Genomic DNA, 20,471 nt, shown 5'->3' on the forward strand with positions numbered 1-20,471 from the left:
ACATGATAATTTAATATACTATAATCATGAATTACTCATGATTAATCTTTTGCTACTTCAAGAAATATATCTCTTTTCTATAGGGAAAATATGAATGTGTATTAAAACATAAGATTCAGTTAAGTATCCCTCTGAGGGTTAGTTTTTTAATACAAAGAGGCAAGGCCCACACACCACTATTAACTTGGTGATGGTGAAGCACACTGGTAATGCCTCAGAGAATCTAGAAAATGGCTACAAGTGAACTTATCTACAAAACAGGAATAGAGTTACAGATGTAGAAAATAAACTTATGGTTACCAGGCGGGTAAGGGTGGGGGAGCGATAAATTGGAAGATTGGGATTGACATATACACACTACTATATATAAAATAGATAACTAATAAGGACCTACTGTCTAGCACAGGGAACTGTACTCAGTATTCTGTAATGGACTATATGGGAAAATAATCTAAAAAAGAGTGGATATATGTATATGTATAACAGATTCACTTTGCTGTACACCTGAAACTAACACAACATTGCAAATCAACTATACCCCAATAATTTTTTTTTTAAAAAAGAAAGCAAAGTAGCTCATGAGCCATTGGTTTCCCTTTCTAAAATTGCTGAATTACATTTTACTTTAATTTTCTATTCTAACCCAGAGTACCATTCTGAGGTGAGCAACATCCATCCATGATAAAAACTCCCTGGGGGGTTAATATCCAAAAGATATAACAAAATAGGTATAGATTTTATTTCAACATAATAAAGGCCATATATGACAAACTCACAGCTAACTTCATGGTCAATGGAAAAAAACCCAAAAGCTTTTCCTCTAAGATCAGGAACGAGACAAGGATGTCCACTCTTTTATTTTATTTAACATAGTATTGGAAGCCCTAGCTAGAACAATTAGTCAAGAAAAACAAAAGACATCCAAATTAAAAAGGAAGAAGTAATACTGTCTCTGTTAGCAGATGACATAATATTACATATAGAAAACTCTAAATACTCCACCAAAAAACTGCTAGAACTAATCAACAAATTCAGTAAAGTTGCAGGATACAAAATCAATATACAAAAATAAGTTGTGTTTCTATACACTAATAATGGGCTATCAGAAAGAGAAATTAAGAAAATAATGCCATTTATAATTGCATCAAAAAGAATAAAATACCTAGGAATAAATTTAACCAAGGAGTTGAAAGATCTGGACACTGAAAACTATAATACATTGATGAAACAGAAGAATATACAAATAAATGGAAAGATAGTCCATGCTCATGGATTGGAAAAATTAATATCGTTAAAATGTTTGTACTACTCAAAGCAATATACAGATTCAACACAATTTCCAACAGCATTTTTTGCAGAAATAGAAAATAATCTTAAAATTCATATGGAACCATATAAAAGAATTCTAATAGCAATCTTGAGAAAGAAGAACAGAGCTGGAGGCATCACACCTCCTGATACCAAACTATATTACAAAGATATAGTAATCACAAGAGTATGGTATTGACATAAAACACACAGATCAATGGAACAGAATAGAGCACAGAAATAAACCCATGCACATTGGTCAATTAATTTACAACAGAGGAGCCAAGAATATAAAATAGGGAAAGGATAGTTTCTTCAATAAATTGTGCTGGGAAAAGTGGATATCCACCTGCAAAAGAATGGAACTGGACACCTATCTTACACCATACATTAAACACAACTCAGAATGGATTAAGGACTTGGATGTAAGACATGAAACCATAAAGCTCCTAAGAGAGGACTTCCCTGGTGGTGCAGTGGTTGAGAGTCCGCCTGCCGAGGCAGGGGACACGGGTTCGTGCCCCGGTCCAGGAAGATCCCACATGCCGTGGAGTGGCTGGGCCCGTGAGACATGGCCGCTGAGCCTGTGCGTCTGGAGCCTGTGCTCCACAACAGGAGAGGCCGCAACAGTGAGAGGCCCGCGTACCGCAAAAAAAAACAACAAAAAAAACAACTCCTAAGAAAAAACACAGGGGTGTAAGCTGCTTGACATTGGTCTTGACAATAATGTTTTTGGATGTGACAAAATGCAAAGGTAATAAAAGGCAACAAAAGCAAAAATAAACAAGTGGAACTACATCAGACTAGAAAGCTTCTGCACAGTAAAGAAAACCATCAACAAAATGAAAGGCAATGTACCAAATGGGAGAAAATATTTGCAAATCATATATTTGATAGGGGATAATATCCAAAAGATATAAACAACTTGATAGCAAAAGAACAAATAATCCAATTAAAAAATGGGCAGAGAAACTGAATAGATATTTTTCAAAGGAGACATCCAAACGGCCAATGGGTACATGAAAAGGCACTCAACATCACTAATCATCAGGGAAAAGCAAATGAAAACCACAGTGAAATATCACCTCACACCTGTTAGAATGGTTATTATCAAATAGACAAAGAAATAACAAGTGCTGGCGAGGATGTGGAGAAAAGAGAGTCCTTGTGCACTGTTGGTAGGAATGTAAATCGGTACAGCCACTATGGAAAACAGTATGGAGGTTCCTCAAAATTAAAAACAGAACTACCATATGATCCAGCAATGTCACTTATGGGTATATATCTAAAGGAAATAAAAACAAGATATCAAAGATATAAAGTTGTACTCCCATGTTCATTGCAGTATTATTCACAATAGCTAAGATATGGAAATAATCTGTCTGTCAACAGATGAATGAACAGAGAAGATATGGTATATATATATATATATATATATATATATATATACACACAATGGAATATTATTCAGCCTTAAGAAAGAAGGTAATTCTGCCATTTGTGACAATGCAGATGGACCTTGAAGGTATTATGCTAAGTGAAATAAGTCAGACAAAGAAAGACAAATACTGCATGGTATCACTCATGTAGAATCTTTAAAAAAAGGGAAAGTCAAACTCATAGAAACAGAGTACAGAAAAGCGGTTGGGTGGTGGACCAGATGGTGGGGGGGAATATGGAGAGGGTGGTTAAAGGATACAAACTTCCAGCTAGAAGATGAATAAGGTCTGAGGATATAAGGATCTAATGTAAACCATGGTGACTATAATTGATAACACTGTATTGTACAACTGCAATTTACTTAAAGAGTAGAACTTAAATGTTGAAAGAAAGGAAGGAAGGGAAGGAGGGAGGGAGGGAGGAAGGGAGAGAGGGAGGAAGGGAGGAAGAAAGGAAAAGTAAGGTTGCTGAATTACATTTTACTTTAATTTCCTATTCTAATCCAAGTTATGCTACTTTGAGGAGGTATTCTTGCTACATCAAATTCTGAATCAAAATGCATTTATATGAAAGGTCAGAGAAAATATCAGGAATAAGAATGATAAATTTTTCATTAGTTTCAGGAGGATAGTATCTAATTGGCATATCTGAGTTTTCCTTAATATGTAAATAACATTTAACTTCAATAATACTTACAACATTTTATAGTCAAATACATTTTTGTAAAATTTAAAAACACGGGGGAAAAAATAAATAAAAAAAATAAAAACACTGGAGATTTACCATTCTGGGAATTAACAGTACAGAAAATATAAACATGTAAAATACCTCTGTACAATAATAGCCACTGCAATAAAATCCAGCATATCTGAGTCACTCATCCCTGGGATGAATTGTTTTCCATTAAATATTTTTGAATTATCACTTTTCATTACTGTTTAAGCCTTTTATCTTGGTTTTTGCTTCTATCATAGCCTCTAGTCACAAATAGCTTAATGTAAATTAGGGATATGACTGGGTGGGGAAATAAGATACATGAGGGTCTACTGACAATACTAATTCCATTTCATTAAGAAAAACTGGTTTATGTTTGCAAATTTTCATAAAGGAAATCAAATAGCAATTCCATGAAAGTACTAAAGTACTAAAAATGTAGACTTTCAAGTTTAAAATTATATATATACTGTGTAGAAAATTAATCCCTACTAAAACTACCATCAACTAACCATTCTTTTAAAACACTGATTAGTGCTTTGTCCTGTTTTCAAGGGCTGGAAAATAAAGTATTGATTTCTCATCACTGAAACCCACTGTGTCAAAAAGGATGACTGATCACCTCTCTCTGACTGTAGCACACTACATTTTTGGTATATATTATCTACATATAGGTTAAAGAGTTTAATACAAAAAGATGCAGGTGTTCAGCCAGCTTTCAGAAATCAGCTTCACTGCTTATAGTTAGTTTTTTTGTTTTTTTTTTTTTCTGTACACAGGCCTCTCACTGTTGTGGCCTCTCCCATTGCGGAGCACAGGCTCTGGACACGCAGGCTCAGCGGCCATGGCTCATGGGCCCAGCCGCTTGTGGCATGTGGGATCCTCCCAGACCGGGGCACAAACCCGTGTCCCCTGCATCGGCAGGCGGACACTCAACCACTGCGCCACCAGGGAAGCCCCTATAGTTTGTTTTAACACTTACATATAATACTTATTGTACTTTAAATGACAGAAAAGGAATTCATGCCTACAAATCATGCTGTGATTCTTACCTCCTCTTCATCAGTACTGTTTAGTTCTTCTGCTTTAATTTTATTATAAGTATCCAGTATATCAGTACAGCTCTGATCCCTGAGAAGACAGATAAGTTAAAATACATTTCAATAAATTTTAGAAGTCAGAAGTCAGCCTCTATGGGAGATAAAACTTCTTCTTACCCAATAAATCGAAGTAAGACATCAGTTACAATTTTGGCTGCTTTAACTATAGGACTGTCTGGCTCATTGAAAGTCCTAGCATTATGCTCAATGTAGCGTACTTCCCACATTAATGCTGATATTCTCCTATGAAAGAAAAAATACCCTGTTACTCTTGGTTGATACATTTAAAGTCTATTCTAGGATTAGACAACATAGAACAACTAGGCATTTAATCATGATATGTCAAAGGTGTTCAGATATATGTATGTGACTCAATATATGTGTGTGACTAATGTGCACTAATAAAGGTATATAGTTAGAGTATTTGAAGCACAGGCAAGAGTTCAGAACCACTGGACTATAAACTTGAATATGAAAACTTGGAAAAGAACTGACCCACGACATTGTGGGTAAATAGCGATTTGACCAAGGTCAAAGTAACAAAAACAAACAAATACTGCTTTGATAAATCAACAGAAGAATGTTTCGTTTTCAGAGAAAAGCAAAAAACAAAAAGGACAGATTTTTACCTCATTGCTTTTATGATATATACTATTGAATGAAATTATAGGTAAAGATATAAAATACACCCAACTGGTTATATTTATAACCATTTCATGGAATAATTGTGGTTAGGACACAGTAGACTCTAGGGTGAGAGAGGTACCAAAAGCTGCCCTCCACTGCCTTCCCATAATCACCCCACTCCCAACCAAAACCAAGGAAAAAATAACTTGGCTTTTTCTATACACATTTTGGGACTGGTAATTAAATCTAATTAACTGCTGCCTAATTCCCCAACAGGGGATTTAAAACATGCTCCAAGTCCCTGGAGCACCATAATCAAGATGAATCCACAAACTACTTAATCTGCTTTTAATAAGTTAAAATTAACTGTAGTTTTTGTTTCATATGTGACTTGTGCTAGTCATAATTTCCTCCCTGTCCATACCCCTTCTTAGCCTGGAAGAGTGAAAATCTACTGAATAAAGGAAAATCAGTGTTCCAAATTTTCAGGAGAAATTTTGGAGTGGGTCTTTTGAGCGGTTATTTTACACTATGAAAACAAAGATATCAGTGTATCATTATGCAAAAAGGAAAGCAAAAGATATAAAACTATAAAAGCTTTTAGGAAATGATAAAAATTAAACAGACCTGTAAAAGCGATTTTCAAGTCTCCGCCTGATGGTGTTGAGGTCAGTTGGATAAGCAACTACAGTACAATACAAGGGATAGGCACTGAGATCCACTGGAACAGCAAAAGGGCTGGCAAAATCTACATTTACAAAATAAAAAAAGACAATTATAAAGAACACTAACATTTCATGTTAACAAACAAAAACACATATAAACAAGAAGGGTGGGTGATATAATACTACATTTCTAAAATGCTGATGATTCAATCATGCAAAAACTAGACCAATACTATTATAATGTTATTTTTTTTATTTGGACATTCTATCTATGAATCAATCATGCATGATACACTGGTTCAAATCGGTAAAAACAAGACAAAATTAAAGAAGAACTGTGTTTAACTTCAAATTTATGTCTTTTCTGGATAAATGTCAAATGTCTCGTGATATACTTCAGAAAATATAAGTAGTCATGGAGTAAAATATATTACTGCACCCACTGTCTTTACCAAAATATCGATCCAAAGTTAGGCTCAGGGAAGAGCTAGAGAGCTAAAATGACTCAAGAAAGTAAAAGACACCTATATGGCTGCCTTCACTATTATAGCCCAAGAACTGAAAAAGTTTGCCAGTCATTACTTTGGCCAAGCAAATAAAAATGTTATTATTAAAACTAGAATCACCATGCCTCTTGGGTTAAAAGTATACAGTGAGAAAATGCATTTCCTTTTACAGAACTTATAATTCTGCTGGTTTTCCTTCCCATCTTCCTAACATTCTTTCACATTCACCATACCCAGGGAAAGAAGGTGGTTGATGCCCTGAATAACTCGTTCACATTCCTCATCTCTGGAATGAGCCCCCCACTCTCCTTCCTGAGGTTTGTATAGCAAAGCAGTCAATTCCTCCTGGGACACAGGAACACCAGCACCAACTTCATCTGGAAAGGCAGCTATGCATAAAGTGAAAAATCAGAAATAATTAGTTTCTAGAATCATGCTATTGCCATTTTTCTTTTAGAAAAATTATAATTCATTTTTTAAAAGCATATTTACTTCCTTCTGGAATTGGCTCCATATCCCAGGGACTCATCTTTTCTCTCTCGTTATTGTCCCAGCTATTAAAAAATAACAAGATACAAATCAAATTCAGATGACATTTTATATACTAGCATAATTTGCATTACTTCTTGGGGGTGAAATTTGTAAAGGGACAATACAGTTTCTTTGAAGTACAACTTTGCTTACACAAAGATAATAATAAGCCCCTAATAGAGAAAACATGGCCCATCAATATGAAAGAGAGTTGTAAGCTTACTCTTAGTTCTGCTGGGCTTTTTTTTTTTTTAATTCCAAGCAAGCATACATTCAATGTTAAGCCAGGGTACAGAATAAAAAGATCTCTTTGGAAAATTCCTTTCAGGTTAAAAAAGTCGATTTAATAGATCACTTCTTTCTATGAGATAACCTAATTTATTCTAACAGGTTGAGTATTATAGCTTCTCCAAAACTTTATTATTCCCTTTTGATCTACAATATGGAGACTAAAAGTGAATCTTCACAGAATAAACATTTGTTCTATCATTCTTGAGAAGAAAGCTTTATTTATTAGGAATCTTACAACTCTGGTATTTCATGAACAGCAAAAGTAAATTGTAGACAAACAGTATATCCAAACATAATGCAGTCACTCCTGTCTAGAATTCATACCATTAAATAAAAGACTATGTAAATATTCAGTATTATATTCCAGGTTTAACAATTAATTTAAACACTGAATTAATTTCAGTACTCTTCATGAAATAATAATTGTAATTCTTGTCTAAAATAGAAATACTTACGAGAAAATACAGGAATAAGGGAGGCAGAAATAAGTCTTCAGTTCCTGCTTTGTGTTAGCATGCATATTGGACCAAAAGGTTTATCAATAAATTTCTTCCTTAAAGGTACTATGATTACTTCCTTACAGGTACAAGTCTTATAAGACTAGGTAAGGTAGGGTTTATAGAAAGTCCATATAGTACTACAGTATTATATCAGGTGTAAACGACCATAAATATACTTACTGAACACTGTAACACTGGAAAGAACTATCAGGATACTCTGGTTGAAAAGGCTGCTGACTCTCCACGGTCCCAAACCACCAGGCATCATCTATTATACTGCGGAATCTATCACCTACAATGTTTTTAGAAATTCTTAAGAGTGCTCTTGAGAATAATCACTCTGTTCCCACTCTAAACTGCTAGTTTTTGTTGAATACAGAAGCAGCATTGTATCCAGCATTATTAGAAGTTTCAATCTGAGTTTTCCATATATGTGAATTTTACATTTTACCCTCTTCAAGGATTTTGATTTCCAAATGCTAATAATTATTCTGAAATAAATCACATATTACCACATATAATTTAACTTTTATCAATTACTTGGGCTCATTAGACATACTGCTTTTTGTACCGCACATATGATACTACAGTTGTTTCTTCTATTTTTTGTTTCACCATTTTGTTTTTAAAAATCTCTTCATACTAGTTTTGTACCTTTAAATGGCTAAGGAATACAAAACCAACCCTGTGGACAAAAATGTTTCTCCTACATAAGAAAGGAGAATTTAAAAGTACTAATAGCAGATAATAACATAGTGGTTGCTCTGTGTCAGGTACCATTTTATTCATATCGACCTTATAGGTATGTTCTGATGTGATTCCCATTTTACAGATAATGGAATTGAAGCAAACAGAGGTTAAAATCTTGCCCAAGATTAAACAGCTAGTGAAGGGGGAGGAATAGAGGGGGAGAGAATAAGAAGGGGAAAGAGAGAAAGGGAGAAAAAGGGAGAGGGGGAGACAGAGAGAGGAGGAGGGCAGAGGGGTAGATAGAAAGAGGTAGAAGAGGAGGAAGAGGGAGAGGAAGAGGGGGTGGGGCGGCAGAGAGAAAGAGAGAGAGAGAAAGGAGAGAGAAACCCACAATCAGTAAAGGTCTTTTAAGAGCCCAAGTGTTAAGTACTCCATTTCATGGCCATTGACATTTCAAGATTTTCTTTTTAATACAGATTTGTATTCTAATAGAGTAGGTATTCACAGAAAAGGTTTTATGCCACTTACAATGTTCATAAAATCACCGAAACGTAACTGAAAAGAAAAATTTAATTTTTCTAATTTGGCTAACAGCTGTTTCAGTCTACTGATTTCTTTCTGTTAAATTGGTTTAAAAGTTACTTACTCTACTTCAAACAATAATTATTCAGTGAGAATTCTATACTTACCAATCTGCCAGTTCCTTTCTTTGGCTTCATTATAAAACTGATGTAGCACAAGGAAGTCAATGACATCTGGCATGTCATGATACCTGAGGAGAAAGTAAAGTACATATGATTCAGTATACAGATATAACAGTATATGTTACTTTCTAAACATCCAGGAATATATGCTTAATGTGGAAGTATTGAGCAAAATGTTGCAAAACTCAACGTCCCTGTGAATGCATTTACTTAAATTAAACCCCATCTGTTTGATCTGTTTGGCTTAAATATTTACTTATGACATTATTTTTTAAATATTTGCATAAAGTAATTTATTTTCTTTATTCCAGTGTATGTTTATTGGGGTTTATTTCACTTGTTTTTAGTCTCCTTTTTTTAACATCTTTATTGGAGTAAAATTGCTTTACAATGGTATGTTAGTTTCTGCTTTATAACAAAGTAAATCAGTTATACATATACATATGTTCCCAAATCTCTTCCCTCTTGCGTCTCCCTAACTCCCACCCACCCTATGCCACCCCTCTAGGTGGTCACAAACCACAAAGCTGATCTCCCTGTGCCATGAAGCTGCTTCCGACTAGCAATCTATTTTACGTTTGGTAGTGTATATATGTCCATGCCACTCTCTCACTCAATCTCAGCTTACCCTTCCCCCTCCCCATACCCTCAAGTCCATTCTCTAGTAGGTCTGTGTCTTTATTCCCGGCTTACCCCTAGGTTCTTCATGATCTTTTTTTTTTCTTTTTTTTCTTAGATTCCATATATATGTGCTAGCATATGGTATTTGTTTTTCTCTTTCTGACTTACTTCACTCTGTATGACAGACTCTAGGTCCATCCACCTCGCTACGAATAACTCAATTTCGTTTATGTTTATGGCTGAGTAATATTCCATTGCATATATGTGCCACATCTTCTTTATCCATTCATCCAATGATGGACACGTAGGTTGCTTCCATGTCCTGGCTATTGTAAATAGAGGCACAATGAACATTTTGGTACATGACTCTTTTTGAATTATGGTTTTCTCAGGGTATATGCCCAGTAGTGGCATTACGGGGTAATATGGTAGTACAATTTTTAGTATTTTAAGGAACCTCCATACTGTTATCCATAGTGGCTGTATCAATTTACATTCTCACCGTAGTGCAATCGTGTTCCTTTTCTCCACACCCTCTCCAGCATTTATTGTTTCTAGATTTTTTGATGATGGCCATTCTGACCGGTGAGAGATGATATCTCATTGTAGTTTTGTATTTCTCTAATGATTAATGATGTTGAGCATTCTTTCATGGGTTTCTCGGCAATCTGTATATCTTCTGTAGAGAAATGTCTGTTTAAGTCTTCTGCCCATTTTTGGATTGTGTTGTTTTTCTGTTATTGAGCTGCATGAGCTGCTTATAAATCTTGAAGATTAATCCTTTGTCAGTTGCATCATCTGCAAATATTTTCTCCCATTCTGAGGGTTGTCTTTTGGTCTTATTTATGGTTTCCTTTGCTGTGCAAAAGCTTTGAAGTTTCATTAGATCCCATTTGTTTACTTTTGTTTTTATTTCCATTTCTCTAGGAGGTGGGTCAAAAAGGATCTTGCTGTGAGTTATGTCACAGAGTGTTCTGCTTATGTTATCCTCTAAGAGTTAGAGTGTCTGGCCTTACATTTGAGTCTTTAATCCATTTTGAGTTTAGTTTTGTGTATGGTGTTAGGGAGTGTTCTAATTTCATACTTTTACATGTAACTGTACAGTTTTCCCAGTATCACTTATTGAAGAGGCTGTCTTTTCTCCACTACTATATTCTTGCCTCCTTTATCAAAGATAAGGTGACCATATGTGTGCGGGTTTATCTCTGGGCTTTCTATCCTGTTCCATTGATCTATATTTCTGCTTTTGTGGCAGTACCATACAGTCTTGATTACAGTAGCTTTGAAGTATAGTCTGAAGTCAGGTAGCCTGATTCCTCCAGCTCCGTTTTTCATTCTCAAGATAGCTTTAGCTATTCGGGGTCGTTTGTGCTTCCATACAAATTGTGAAACTTTTTGTTCTAGTTCTGTGAAAAATGCCAGTGGTACTTTGATAAGGATTGCATTGAATCTGTAGATTGCTTTGGGTAGTAGAGTCATTTTCACAATGTTGATTTTTCCAATTAAAGAACGTGGTATATCTCTCCATCTATTTCTATCATCTTTCATTTCTTTCATCAGTGCCTTATAATTTTCTGCATACAGGTCTATTGTCTCCTTAGGTAGGTTTATTCCTAGATATTTTATTCTTTTTGTTGCTATGGTAAATGGGAGTGTTTTCTTAATTTCATTTTCATATTTTTCATCATTAGGGTATAGGAATGCCAGAGATTTCTGTGCATTAATTTTGTATACTGCTACTTTACCAAATTCATTGATTAGTTCTAGTAGCTTTCCGGTAGCATGTTTAGGATTCTCTATGTAGGGTATTATGTCATCTGCAAACAGTGACAGCTTTACTTCTTCTTTTCCAATTTGGATTCTTTTATTTCTTTTTCTTCTCTGATTGCTGTGGCTAAAATTTCCAAAACTATGTTGAATGATAGTGGTGAGAGTGGGCAACCTTGTCTTGTTCCTGATCTTAGTGGAAATGCTTTCAGTTTTTTACCATTGTGGACGATGTTGGCTGTGGGTTTTTCATATATGGCCTTCATTATGGTGAGGAAAGTTTCCTCTATGCCTACTTTCTCCAGGGTTTTTATCATAAATGGGTGATGAATTTTGTTGAAAGCTTTCTCTGCATCTATTGAGAAGATCATATGGATTTCCTCCTTCAATTTGTTAATATGCTGTATCACGTTGATTGATTTGCGTATATTGAGAATTCTTGCACTCCTGGAATAAATCCGACTTGATCATGGTGTATGATCCTTTTAATGTGCTGTTGGATTCTGTTTGCTAGTATTTTGTTGAGGATTTTTGCATCTATGTTCAACAGTGATATCGGCCTGTTCTTTTCTTTCTTTGTGACATCTTTTGTCTGGTTTTGGTATCAGGGTAATGGTGGCCTCATAGAATGAGTTTGGGAGTGTTCCTCCCTCTGCTATATTTTGGAAGAGTTTGAGAAGGATAGGTGTTAGCTCTTCTCTAAATGTTTGATAGAATTTGCCTGTGAAGCCATCTGGTCCTGGGCTTGGGTTTGTTGGAAGATTTTTAATCACAATTTCAATTTTAGTGCTTGTGATTGGTGTGTTCATATTTTCTATTTCTTCCTGGTTCCGTCTCGGCAGGTTGTGCATTTCTAAGAATTTGTCCATTTCTTCCAGGTTGTCCATTTTATTGGCATAGAGTTGTTTGTAGTAATCTCACATGATCCTTTGTATTTGTGCAGTGTCAGTTGTTACTTCTCCTTTTTCATTGCTAATTCTATGCCCTGCCACTCCCTTCTGGCTTGCAGAGTTTCTGCTGAAAGATCAGCTGTTATCCTTATGGGGATTCCCTTGTGTGTTATTTGTTGTTTTTCCCTTGCTGCTTTTAATCTGTTTCCTTTGTATTTAATTTTTGATACTTTGATTAATATGTGTCTTGGCGTGTTTCTCCTTGGATTTATCCTGTATGGGACTCTCTGTGCTTCTTGGACTTGATTGACTATTTCCTTTCCCATATTAGGGAAGTTTTCAACTGTAATGTCTTCAAATATCTTCTCAGTCCCTTTCGTTTTCTTTTCTTCTTCTGGGACCCCTATAATTCGAATATTGGTGCATTTAATGTTGTCCCACAGCTCTCTGAAGCTGTCCTCAGTTCTTTTCATTGTTTTTTTCTTTATTCTGCTCTGCAGTAGTTATTTCCACTATTTTGTCTTCCAGGTCACTCATCCATTCTTCTGTCTCAGTTATTCTGCTATTGATCCCTTCTAGAGTATTTTTAATTTCATTTATTTTGTTGTTCATCATTGCTTGTTTCCTCTTTAGTTCTTCTAGGTCCTTGTTAAATGTTTCTTGCATTTTCTCTATTCTACTTCCAAGATTTTGGATATCTTTACTATCATTATTCTGAATTCTTTTTCAGGTAGACTGCCTATTTCCTCTTCATTTGTTAGGTCTGGGTTTTTTTTTTACCTTGCTCCTTCATCTGCTGTGCTTTTCTGTCTTCTCATTTTGCTTATCTTACTGTGTTTGGGGTCTCCTTTTTGCAGGCTGTAGGTTCATAGTTCCTGTTGTTTTTGGTGTCTGTCCCCAGTGGCTAAGTTTGGTTCAGTGGGTTGTGTAGGCTTCCTAGTGGAGGGGACTAGTGCCTATGCTCTCATGGATGAGGCTGTATCTAGTCTTTCTGGTGGGCAGGTCCACCTCCGGTGGTGTGTTTTGGGTTGTCTGTGGCCTTATTATGATTTTAGGCAGCCCCTCTGCTAATGGGTGGGGTTGTGTTCCTGTCTTGCTAGTTGTTTGGCATAGGGTGTCCAGACTGTAGCTTGCTGGTCATTGAGTGAAGCTGGGTCTTGGTGTTGAGATTTAGATCTCTGGGAGATTTTCACCATTTGATGTGACGTGGAGTTGAGAGGTCTCTTGTGGACCAGTGTTCTGAAGTTGGCTCTCCCACCTCAGAGGCACAGCACTGAATCCTGGCTGGAGCACTAAGAGCCTTCATCCACACAGCTCAGAATAAAAGGGATAAAAAATAGAAAGAGGATAAAATAAAATAAAGTAAGATAAAATTTTTAAAAGTTACTAAAATAAAAATTATTAAGAAAAATAATTTTTAAGTAAAAAAAAAAAAAAAACAGGAAACGGATGGACAGAACCCTAGGGCAAATGGTGAAAGCAAAGCTCTACAGACAAAATATCACAGAGAAGCATACACATACACACTCACAAAAAGAGGAAAAGGGGGAAAAACAATATATCTTGCTCCCAGAGTCCACCTCCTCGATTTGGGATGATTCATTGTCTATTCAGGTATTCCACAGATGCAGGGTACATCAAGTTGATTGTGGAGATTTAATCCGCTGTTCCTGAGGCTGCTGGGAGCGATTTCCCTTTCTCTTCTTTGTTCGCACAGCTCCTGGGGTTCAGCTTTGGATGTGGACTTGCCTCTGCACGTCGGTCGCCTGAGGGCGTCTGTTCTTCGCTCAGACAGGACGGGGTTAAAGGAGCAGTTGATTCGGGGGCTCTGGCTCACTCAGGCCGGGGGGAGGGAGGGGTATGGATGCGGGGCGAACCTGCAGAAGGAGAGGGCGGCATGACGTTGCAGCATCCTGAGGCGCGCCCTGTGTTCTCCCAGGGAAGTTGTCCCTGGATCACGGGACCCTGGCAGTAGCGGGCTGCACATCCTCCCGGGAGGGGAGGTGTGGATAGTGACCTGTGCTTGCACACAGCTTTCTTGGTGGCGGCAGCAGCAGCCTTAGCGTCTCATGCCCGTCTCTGGGGTCTGCACTGACAGCCGCAGCTCGCGCCCATCTCTGGAGCTCCTTTAAGCAGCGCTCTTAAATCCCCTCTCCTCGCACACCAGGAAACAAAGAGGGAGGAAAAAGTCTCTTGCCTCTTCGGCAGGTCCAGACTTTTTCCCGGACTCCCTCCCAGCTACCCGTGGTGCACTAATCCCTTCAGGCTGTGTACACGCCGTCAACCCCAGTCCTCTCCCTGCTCTCCCACAGAAGCCCGAGCCTCAGCTCCCAGCCCTGCCCGTCCCGGCGGGTGAGCAGACAAGCCTCTTGGGCTGGTGAGTGCTGGTCGGCACCAATCCTCTGTGCGGGAATCTCTCCGCTTTGCCCTCCGCACCCCTGTGGCTGCACTCTCCTCTGCAGCTCCAATGCTCCCCCCTCTGCCACCTGCAGTCTCCGCCCACGAGGGTGCTTCCTAGTGTGTAGAAACCTTTTCTCCTTCACAGCTCCCTCCCACTGGTGCAGGTCCCGTCCCTATTCTTTTGTCTCTGTTTATTCTTTTTTCTTTTGCCCTACCCATGTACGTGGGGAGTTTCTTGCCTTTTGGGAGGTCTGAAGTCTTATGCCATCATTCAGTGGGTGTTCTATAGGAGCAGTTCCACGTGTAGATGTATTTCTGATGTACCTGTGTGGAGCAAGGTGATCTCTGCATCTTACTCTTCCACCATCTTCCTCAACTTTCCCTTATGACATTTATATCACTAGCTATATTACTTATTTATTTATTTATTATGTATTTATTTTTGGCTGCCTTGGGTCTTTGTTGCTGCATGTGGGCTTTCTCTAGTTGCGGTGAGCAGGGGCTACTCTTCAATGTGGTGTGCGGGTTTCTCATTGTTGTGGCCTTTCTTGTTGGGGAGCACGGGCTCTAGGCACGTGGGCTTCAGTAGTTGTGGCATGCAGGCTCAGTAGTTGTGGCTCACGGGCTCTACAGTGCAGGGTCAGTAGTTTTGGCACACGGGCTTAGTTGCTTCACGGCATGTGGGATCTTCCCAGGCCAGGGCTGGAACCCATGTCCCCTGCATCCCAGGCCAGGGCTGGAACCCATGTCCCCTGCATTGGCAGGTGGATTCTTAACCACTGTGCCATCAGGGAAGCCCTATATCACTAGCTATATTATTTTTATCCTGTCTATTTTATAAGATTGTTGCTTCTTACATTACCTAGTTATGTAACCAGGTCTTCAACAAAACTAATGATGCTTCAATGTCTTGAGGCAATTGATCACATACATAGTTCCATATAAAATTAATTGTAATAGCACAACTATAGATATGGGAAGAAGCAACAAGGGAGGATATTTCCTGGATTATAAGAGTCTAGTAAAACAAATGATGCCAAGCCTAATCCAGAAATAGCACATTGAGTGGCCTATCAACAAAGTCCTTGCTTGATCTAAGAATAAGCCTTCATAATGCCATGGGACAAATGGGTCATGACATTCTTCCCAAACCTTAGATGAATTTATGACCAACGGGGGTTACTGTAAACAGAAATATGTTGCCTGCGACTCCAGTTCTACAAGAATCAAGTCATTAGCCACTGTAGTTGCTGACCTACAGCACACCCTGAAAGGAATTCAAGATGAAACATTCTGTGTTTTGGATATATGGGCCCCTAGATAGTTAAGATGCATATGTAATGAAGAACTTCAATGACCCCAGATTCTTGCATCTTCCCATATATAGAAAAGCACTAAAACCATTAACTGAGATATCTGATCCTTGTGACTAGCAATAACTAGCAGGATGTATGCTTGACTACAGGTATTTCCCAGCCCCCCAAAAATCATACATATGCTGGCTCATTCCCTCCTAACTCTTGAGAGCAGTTTGCCAGAGCTATCTTAGAGGCTGTCTCCAAGACTATAGTCCTCAGTAAGTCCCCAAATAAAACTGAAACCCACAACTCTCACATTATACATTTTTCAGTTGAGATATATATACATTATATATATATATATATATATATATATATATATATAGAGAGAGAGAGAGAGAGAGAGAGAGAGAGAGAGAGAGCTATTAAGTGGAGAAACAAAGCAAGAATTAAACATTAAACCTTGGTCCTTAAACTCTAAAGCCTGTAGTGCTGTCATGTTTTCTTTCCCATTAAGACTTGTACTCTGCAGAATACATCATAGGGATTAAAATACACACACACACACACACACACACACACACACACACACACACACACACACGATCCAAGATAGATACTCACTTAATGGAAAAAGATTCTCCAGTCATTTTGCCTGAAATGGGGTCCAGAAATGCAAGCTTCAAGCAGCACAGTGTAGGTGGTCCAACCTCATATTTGATTCCTACAATCTTAACAAATTCTTGTTCCTATTCATGAGAATAACAATAAATTATTACTTTCAATATAAATAATTGCCTAACATTTGCATATTATTTCATTATTTGAACAATTTAAAAATTATCTGAAACAACTTTGTAAATCAACTATACTCCAATAAAACTTTAAAAATAAAAAAATAAAAATTATCCTAATACCCACTAGATACTAGGCACTCCACTAAGTGTTAAAGGTAATAAGACATGGCTCTTGACCCCTTAATAGCAATTTGTAGTTTAGTGCAGGGCTATAAACCAACGATAAACAGCAGAATCCCCTTGGGAACATTTTTAAAATTCATGTTCCTAAACCCTACTACTATGGAATTGAGTTCACTATGTCTGGGGTAGAGCTCAGTCATACATATTTTGAAAAAACTCCCCAGGTTTTTCTCTGGGGAGTTAAGAATTGCTCTGCTGGTTAAGAATCACTCCTCTTGTCACTACTTCTCTCCTGAACTCCTTGATAGTCTGTCAGTGGGAGATCTTTGTGGCCGTCTTCTCGCCTCCTCCAACCCCACAGAACCCTACAAGTCTCAGTCATGCGTGAGTGCATCTCCATCCATGTTGGCCAGGCTGGTGTCCAGATCAGCAATTTCTGCTGGGAGCTCTACTGCCTGGAACATGGCATCCAGCCTGATGACCAGATGCCAAGTGACAAGACCATTGGAGGAGTTGTTGACTCCTTCAACACCTTCTTCAGTGAGACAGGTGCTGGCAAGCATGTGCCCAGGGCAGCGTTTGTAGACCTGGAACCCACAATCACTGGTGAAGTTCACACTGGCACCTACCACCAGCTCTTCCACCCTGAGCAGATCGTCACAGGCAAGGAAGATGCTGCCAATAACTATTTCCACGGTCACTACACCATTGGCAAGGAGATCATTGACCTTGTCTTGGACCAAATTCGGAAACTGGCTGACCAGTGCACAGGCCTTCAGGGCTTCCTGGTTTTCCACAGCTTTGGTGGGGAACTGGTTCTGGGTTCACCTCCCTGCTGATGGAACGTCTCTCTGTCGACTATGGCAAGAAGGCTCACCTGGACCACAAGTTTGACCTGATGTATGTCAAGAGTGCCTTTGTTCACTGGTACGTGGGTGAGGGCATGGAGGAAAGAGAGTTTTCTGAGGCCTGTGAGGACATGGCTGCCCTTGAGAAGGAGTATGAGGAGGCTGGAGCGGATAGTGCTGAGGGAGAGGATGAGGGTAAAGAGTATTAACCTGTCTGCTGCAATTTTACACACTTGTCTTGAGACTGTCTTATTTGTGTTCTGTGGAGCTGCCCATTGTGGCCCTATCTTGTCAATAAAAGTGATATTTCTATTTAAAAAAAGAAAATAATCACTCCTCTAGCAGAAATACAGTTTGTAAGTAGGCAGGTGGACATGTTATGTATATGTTTGGGAAAAGAACTCACATTTATGAGTGCCTACAATATTATTTTATAATACCATCCTTATACATTGTTATTAGTCACACTTAACAGATGACAAAACTGAGCCTCATGGGTACAGTGACTTGTTTCAAGTTATACACTAGTATATAGCAGAGCTGGGATTGAAATTCAGGTCTTATTCCAAAGCCCAGGCTCTTATACCACATATATGCTGCCTCCTAAAATTTCCTAGAACCACAGGGTTAGAATTTAAAGTAGGAAATCATATGGTTTATTTATTCCTTTGATCCTAAAAAAAATAAACAAGAACAAAAACCTCAATTTTCACCTGATTCAGAACAGATGGTAGCATTCCTGTTTCCCAGGAGATGATTATGTAAAGTTCACTTGATAAGAAATTTTAGCACCTTACAACCTTAATACAATTTTTTAAGTGTCAAATCTTTATTTAAATAAATATATACATTCTCTCTTGCATCCTTCCTTTTAAGCATCATTACACAACAACCCTTCATTTACCTGGAAAACTATCATAAAATTGCCCTTTACTCTCTTGTTCTCAGAGTCGAAAAAACAAAATGACAAAAACAAATGTAAACCTAAGTAGAAATGATGGTGTATGTATCTCTATGTCTCTTTGTCTGTATTTATATACATATGAATGAACGAATGAATATGTATTTACAGTGAGAAAATCCTTCTCTAAAAAATAAACATATCTGTTTTATTCAATGACATGTAACTACATAGGTACTATATCAAAAGAAATAATAAATAAAGCACCACAAAGTCATGAGTTTCTTAGGATTTATGATATTTACTATATCCTAAATTTGCCAGAATCTCAAGGGTGTTTGTGGTCCACACATGCAGTCACAGTTTATAGAGCTTCTAGAACGTTCAAAGCTGCTGAGGAAAATATCCACACCATGGAACTACTGCTTTGCTCCAATTATATCAATAGAATGGTATACACTACAGGACCTGAAGCTTGAAGGAAATTAGGTCAAATAATCAAGACAACAGGTGGCATACAAATTTCGGGAACCATAAAATGTGACCTATAACACTCAGCTGTACAAGAGTATGGTACATCACTTTATCCTAGATGCACAATCAACAGTGAAATATCCAGAAACTGAGAATAAGCCTACAGGCTAATAACTTAATTCCTAAGATACTTCAATTGCATAGATTATTAATTTGGTGAACTTACCCTGAGATCCATTTTATTCCATGGCTGTTTTTGTAGGTTAACGCTGTATATTTTTGATTTTCTTACAGCCCGTATATAAGCTTCATGTCCTTGCCTAAAATATATAAGCTAAAAAAAAACATGAGGTATTAAACAGCAGCATCCCATTTAACACCACTATACTTCCCAATATATTCCTACAAATGTCCTCTTCTGTTTACAAAGAATATAAATAATCATAATTTTGAAAAAAATTATACAATAAAGGTACTTATAATCAAATAATGTTCATTCAGTACTCATGTCTATGTAGCCCTGTGCTAAATATTGCATAATAAAAACACACACAGTCCTTCTTCTCCCTAGCACCTTCATAAATTTCTGAAGAAATAGACTAATGACAAATGTACACAAAAGTGGTCACATTTTAAAGTAATATATTTCAATCTGTAATTGACATTCTAAAGCATCAACATTTTAATAGCCTACACATTATATATATATATATATATATATATATATATATATATATATGTATTTCTAACCACAGGCTACTAAATACAGTAATTTCTAGACAGATTAAAATTTTTATTTTGTAAGAAATAATATCAGAACTAGCATGGTATGGAAGGAAAATGAATCCAAGTGCTTGACAAAACTGTTCACCTCTTTTAAGACAGCATTCACTACCATATTCTGATTCATTAAATAAAGTTTCTTTCCCACAATAATTTTTTTTTGTCCTCACACCATACTGACAGGTTCAAATCACCTCCCAACCACAAAAATCTTAGCCTCCTTTAAGGCTTGGAATACTGAATCTGATTAAACAATCAGCAAACATTTCCAAAGTGAATGCCAACCCTGGATACAGCTTATTGTCCCAAGCCTGTGCCCACCAGGGTAGAACAATGCCAGTGCAAATGGCCTTGCAGTAATGTTCCCTAAATAGCCCTGGGTGCACTCTGTACCTGAGAAGCTTAAGATCAGGTTGCAAGTAGAATATGTAAGTAATGCCACCCTTCTTGTACACGTAGCTTCTTCCAAACAGCAGGCCTACTTTGTAGGCGT

The 20,471-nt window shown here is 37.5% G+C and overlaps 2 protein-coding genes across 4 annotated transcripts in view; one reads left to right on the top strand and one right to left on the bottom strand.

Annotated features, from left to right (window-relative positions):
* Positions 1-20,471, bottom strand: part of BRWD3 (bromodomain and WD repeat domain containing 3) — a 118,876-nt gene that overhangs the window by 12,271 nt on the left and 86,134 nt on the right. For both annotated transcript variants that reach the window (XM_032620103.1, XM_032620102.1), the window contains exons 25-33: positions 19,422-19,529; positions 16,677-16,801; positions 9,062-9,144; positions 7,863-7,974; positions 6,853-6,914; positions 6,594-6,749; positions 5,817-5,937; positions 4,680-4,805; positions 4,515-4,593 (exon numbers count right to left, since the gene is read on the bottom strand). In XM_032620103.1, the coding sequence (XP_032475994.1) occupies positions 4,515-4,593; positions 4,680-4,805; positions 5,817-5,937; positions 6,594-6,749; positions 6,853-6,914; positions 7,863-7,974; positions 9,062-9,144; positions 16,677-16,801; positions 19,422-19,529 (972 nt within the window). The remainder of the gene's footprint in view (positions 1-4,514; positions 4,594-4,679; positions 4,806-5,816; positions 5,938-6,593; positions 6,750-6,852; positions 6,915-7,862; positions 7,975-9,061; positions 9,145-16,676; positions 16,802-19,421; positions 19,530-20,471) is intronic.
* On the top strand, positions 13,551-17,846 carry LOC116747651 (tubulin alpha chain-like). Of its 2 annotated transcripts, none has more exons than XR_004348093.1 (2): positions 13,551-13,580; positions 17,623-17,754. XR_004348093.1 is itself a non-coding variant. In XM_032620104.1 (2 exons), exon 2 carries the CDS (start codon positions 17,353-17,355, stop codon positions 17,809-17,811), a length of 459 nt encoding a protein of 152 aa, XP_032475995.1. In that variant the 5' UTR covers positions 13,560-13,580; positions 17,281-17,352; the 3' UTR covers positions 17,812-17,846. The 2 variants fall into 2 exon arrangements, 1 of the variants encoding a protein (XP_032475995.1); XM_032620104.1 differs by having other exon boundaries at positions 13,560-13,580; positions 17,281-17,846.

The sequence above is a fragment of the Phocoena sinus genome, chromosome X (assembly GCF_008692025.1).
Source record: "Phocoena sinus isolate mPhoSin1 chromosome X, mPhoSin1.pri, whole genome shotgun sequence".
In the NCBI taxonomy this organism is placed as follows: Eukaryota; Metazoa; Chordata; class Mammalia; order Artiodactyla; family Phocoenidae; genus Phocoena; species Phocoena sinus.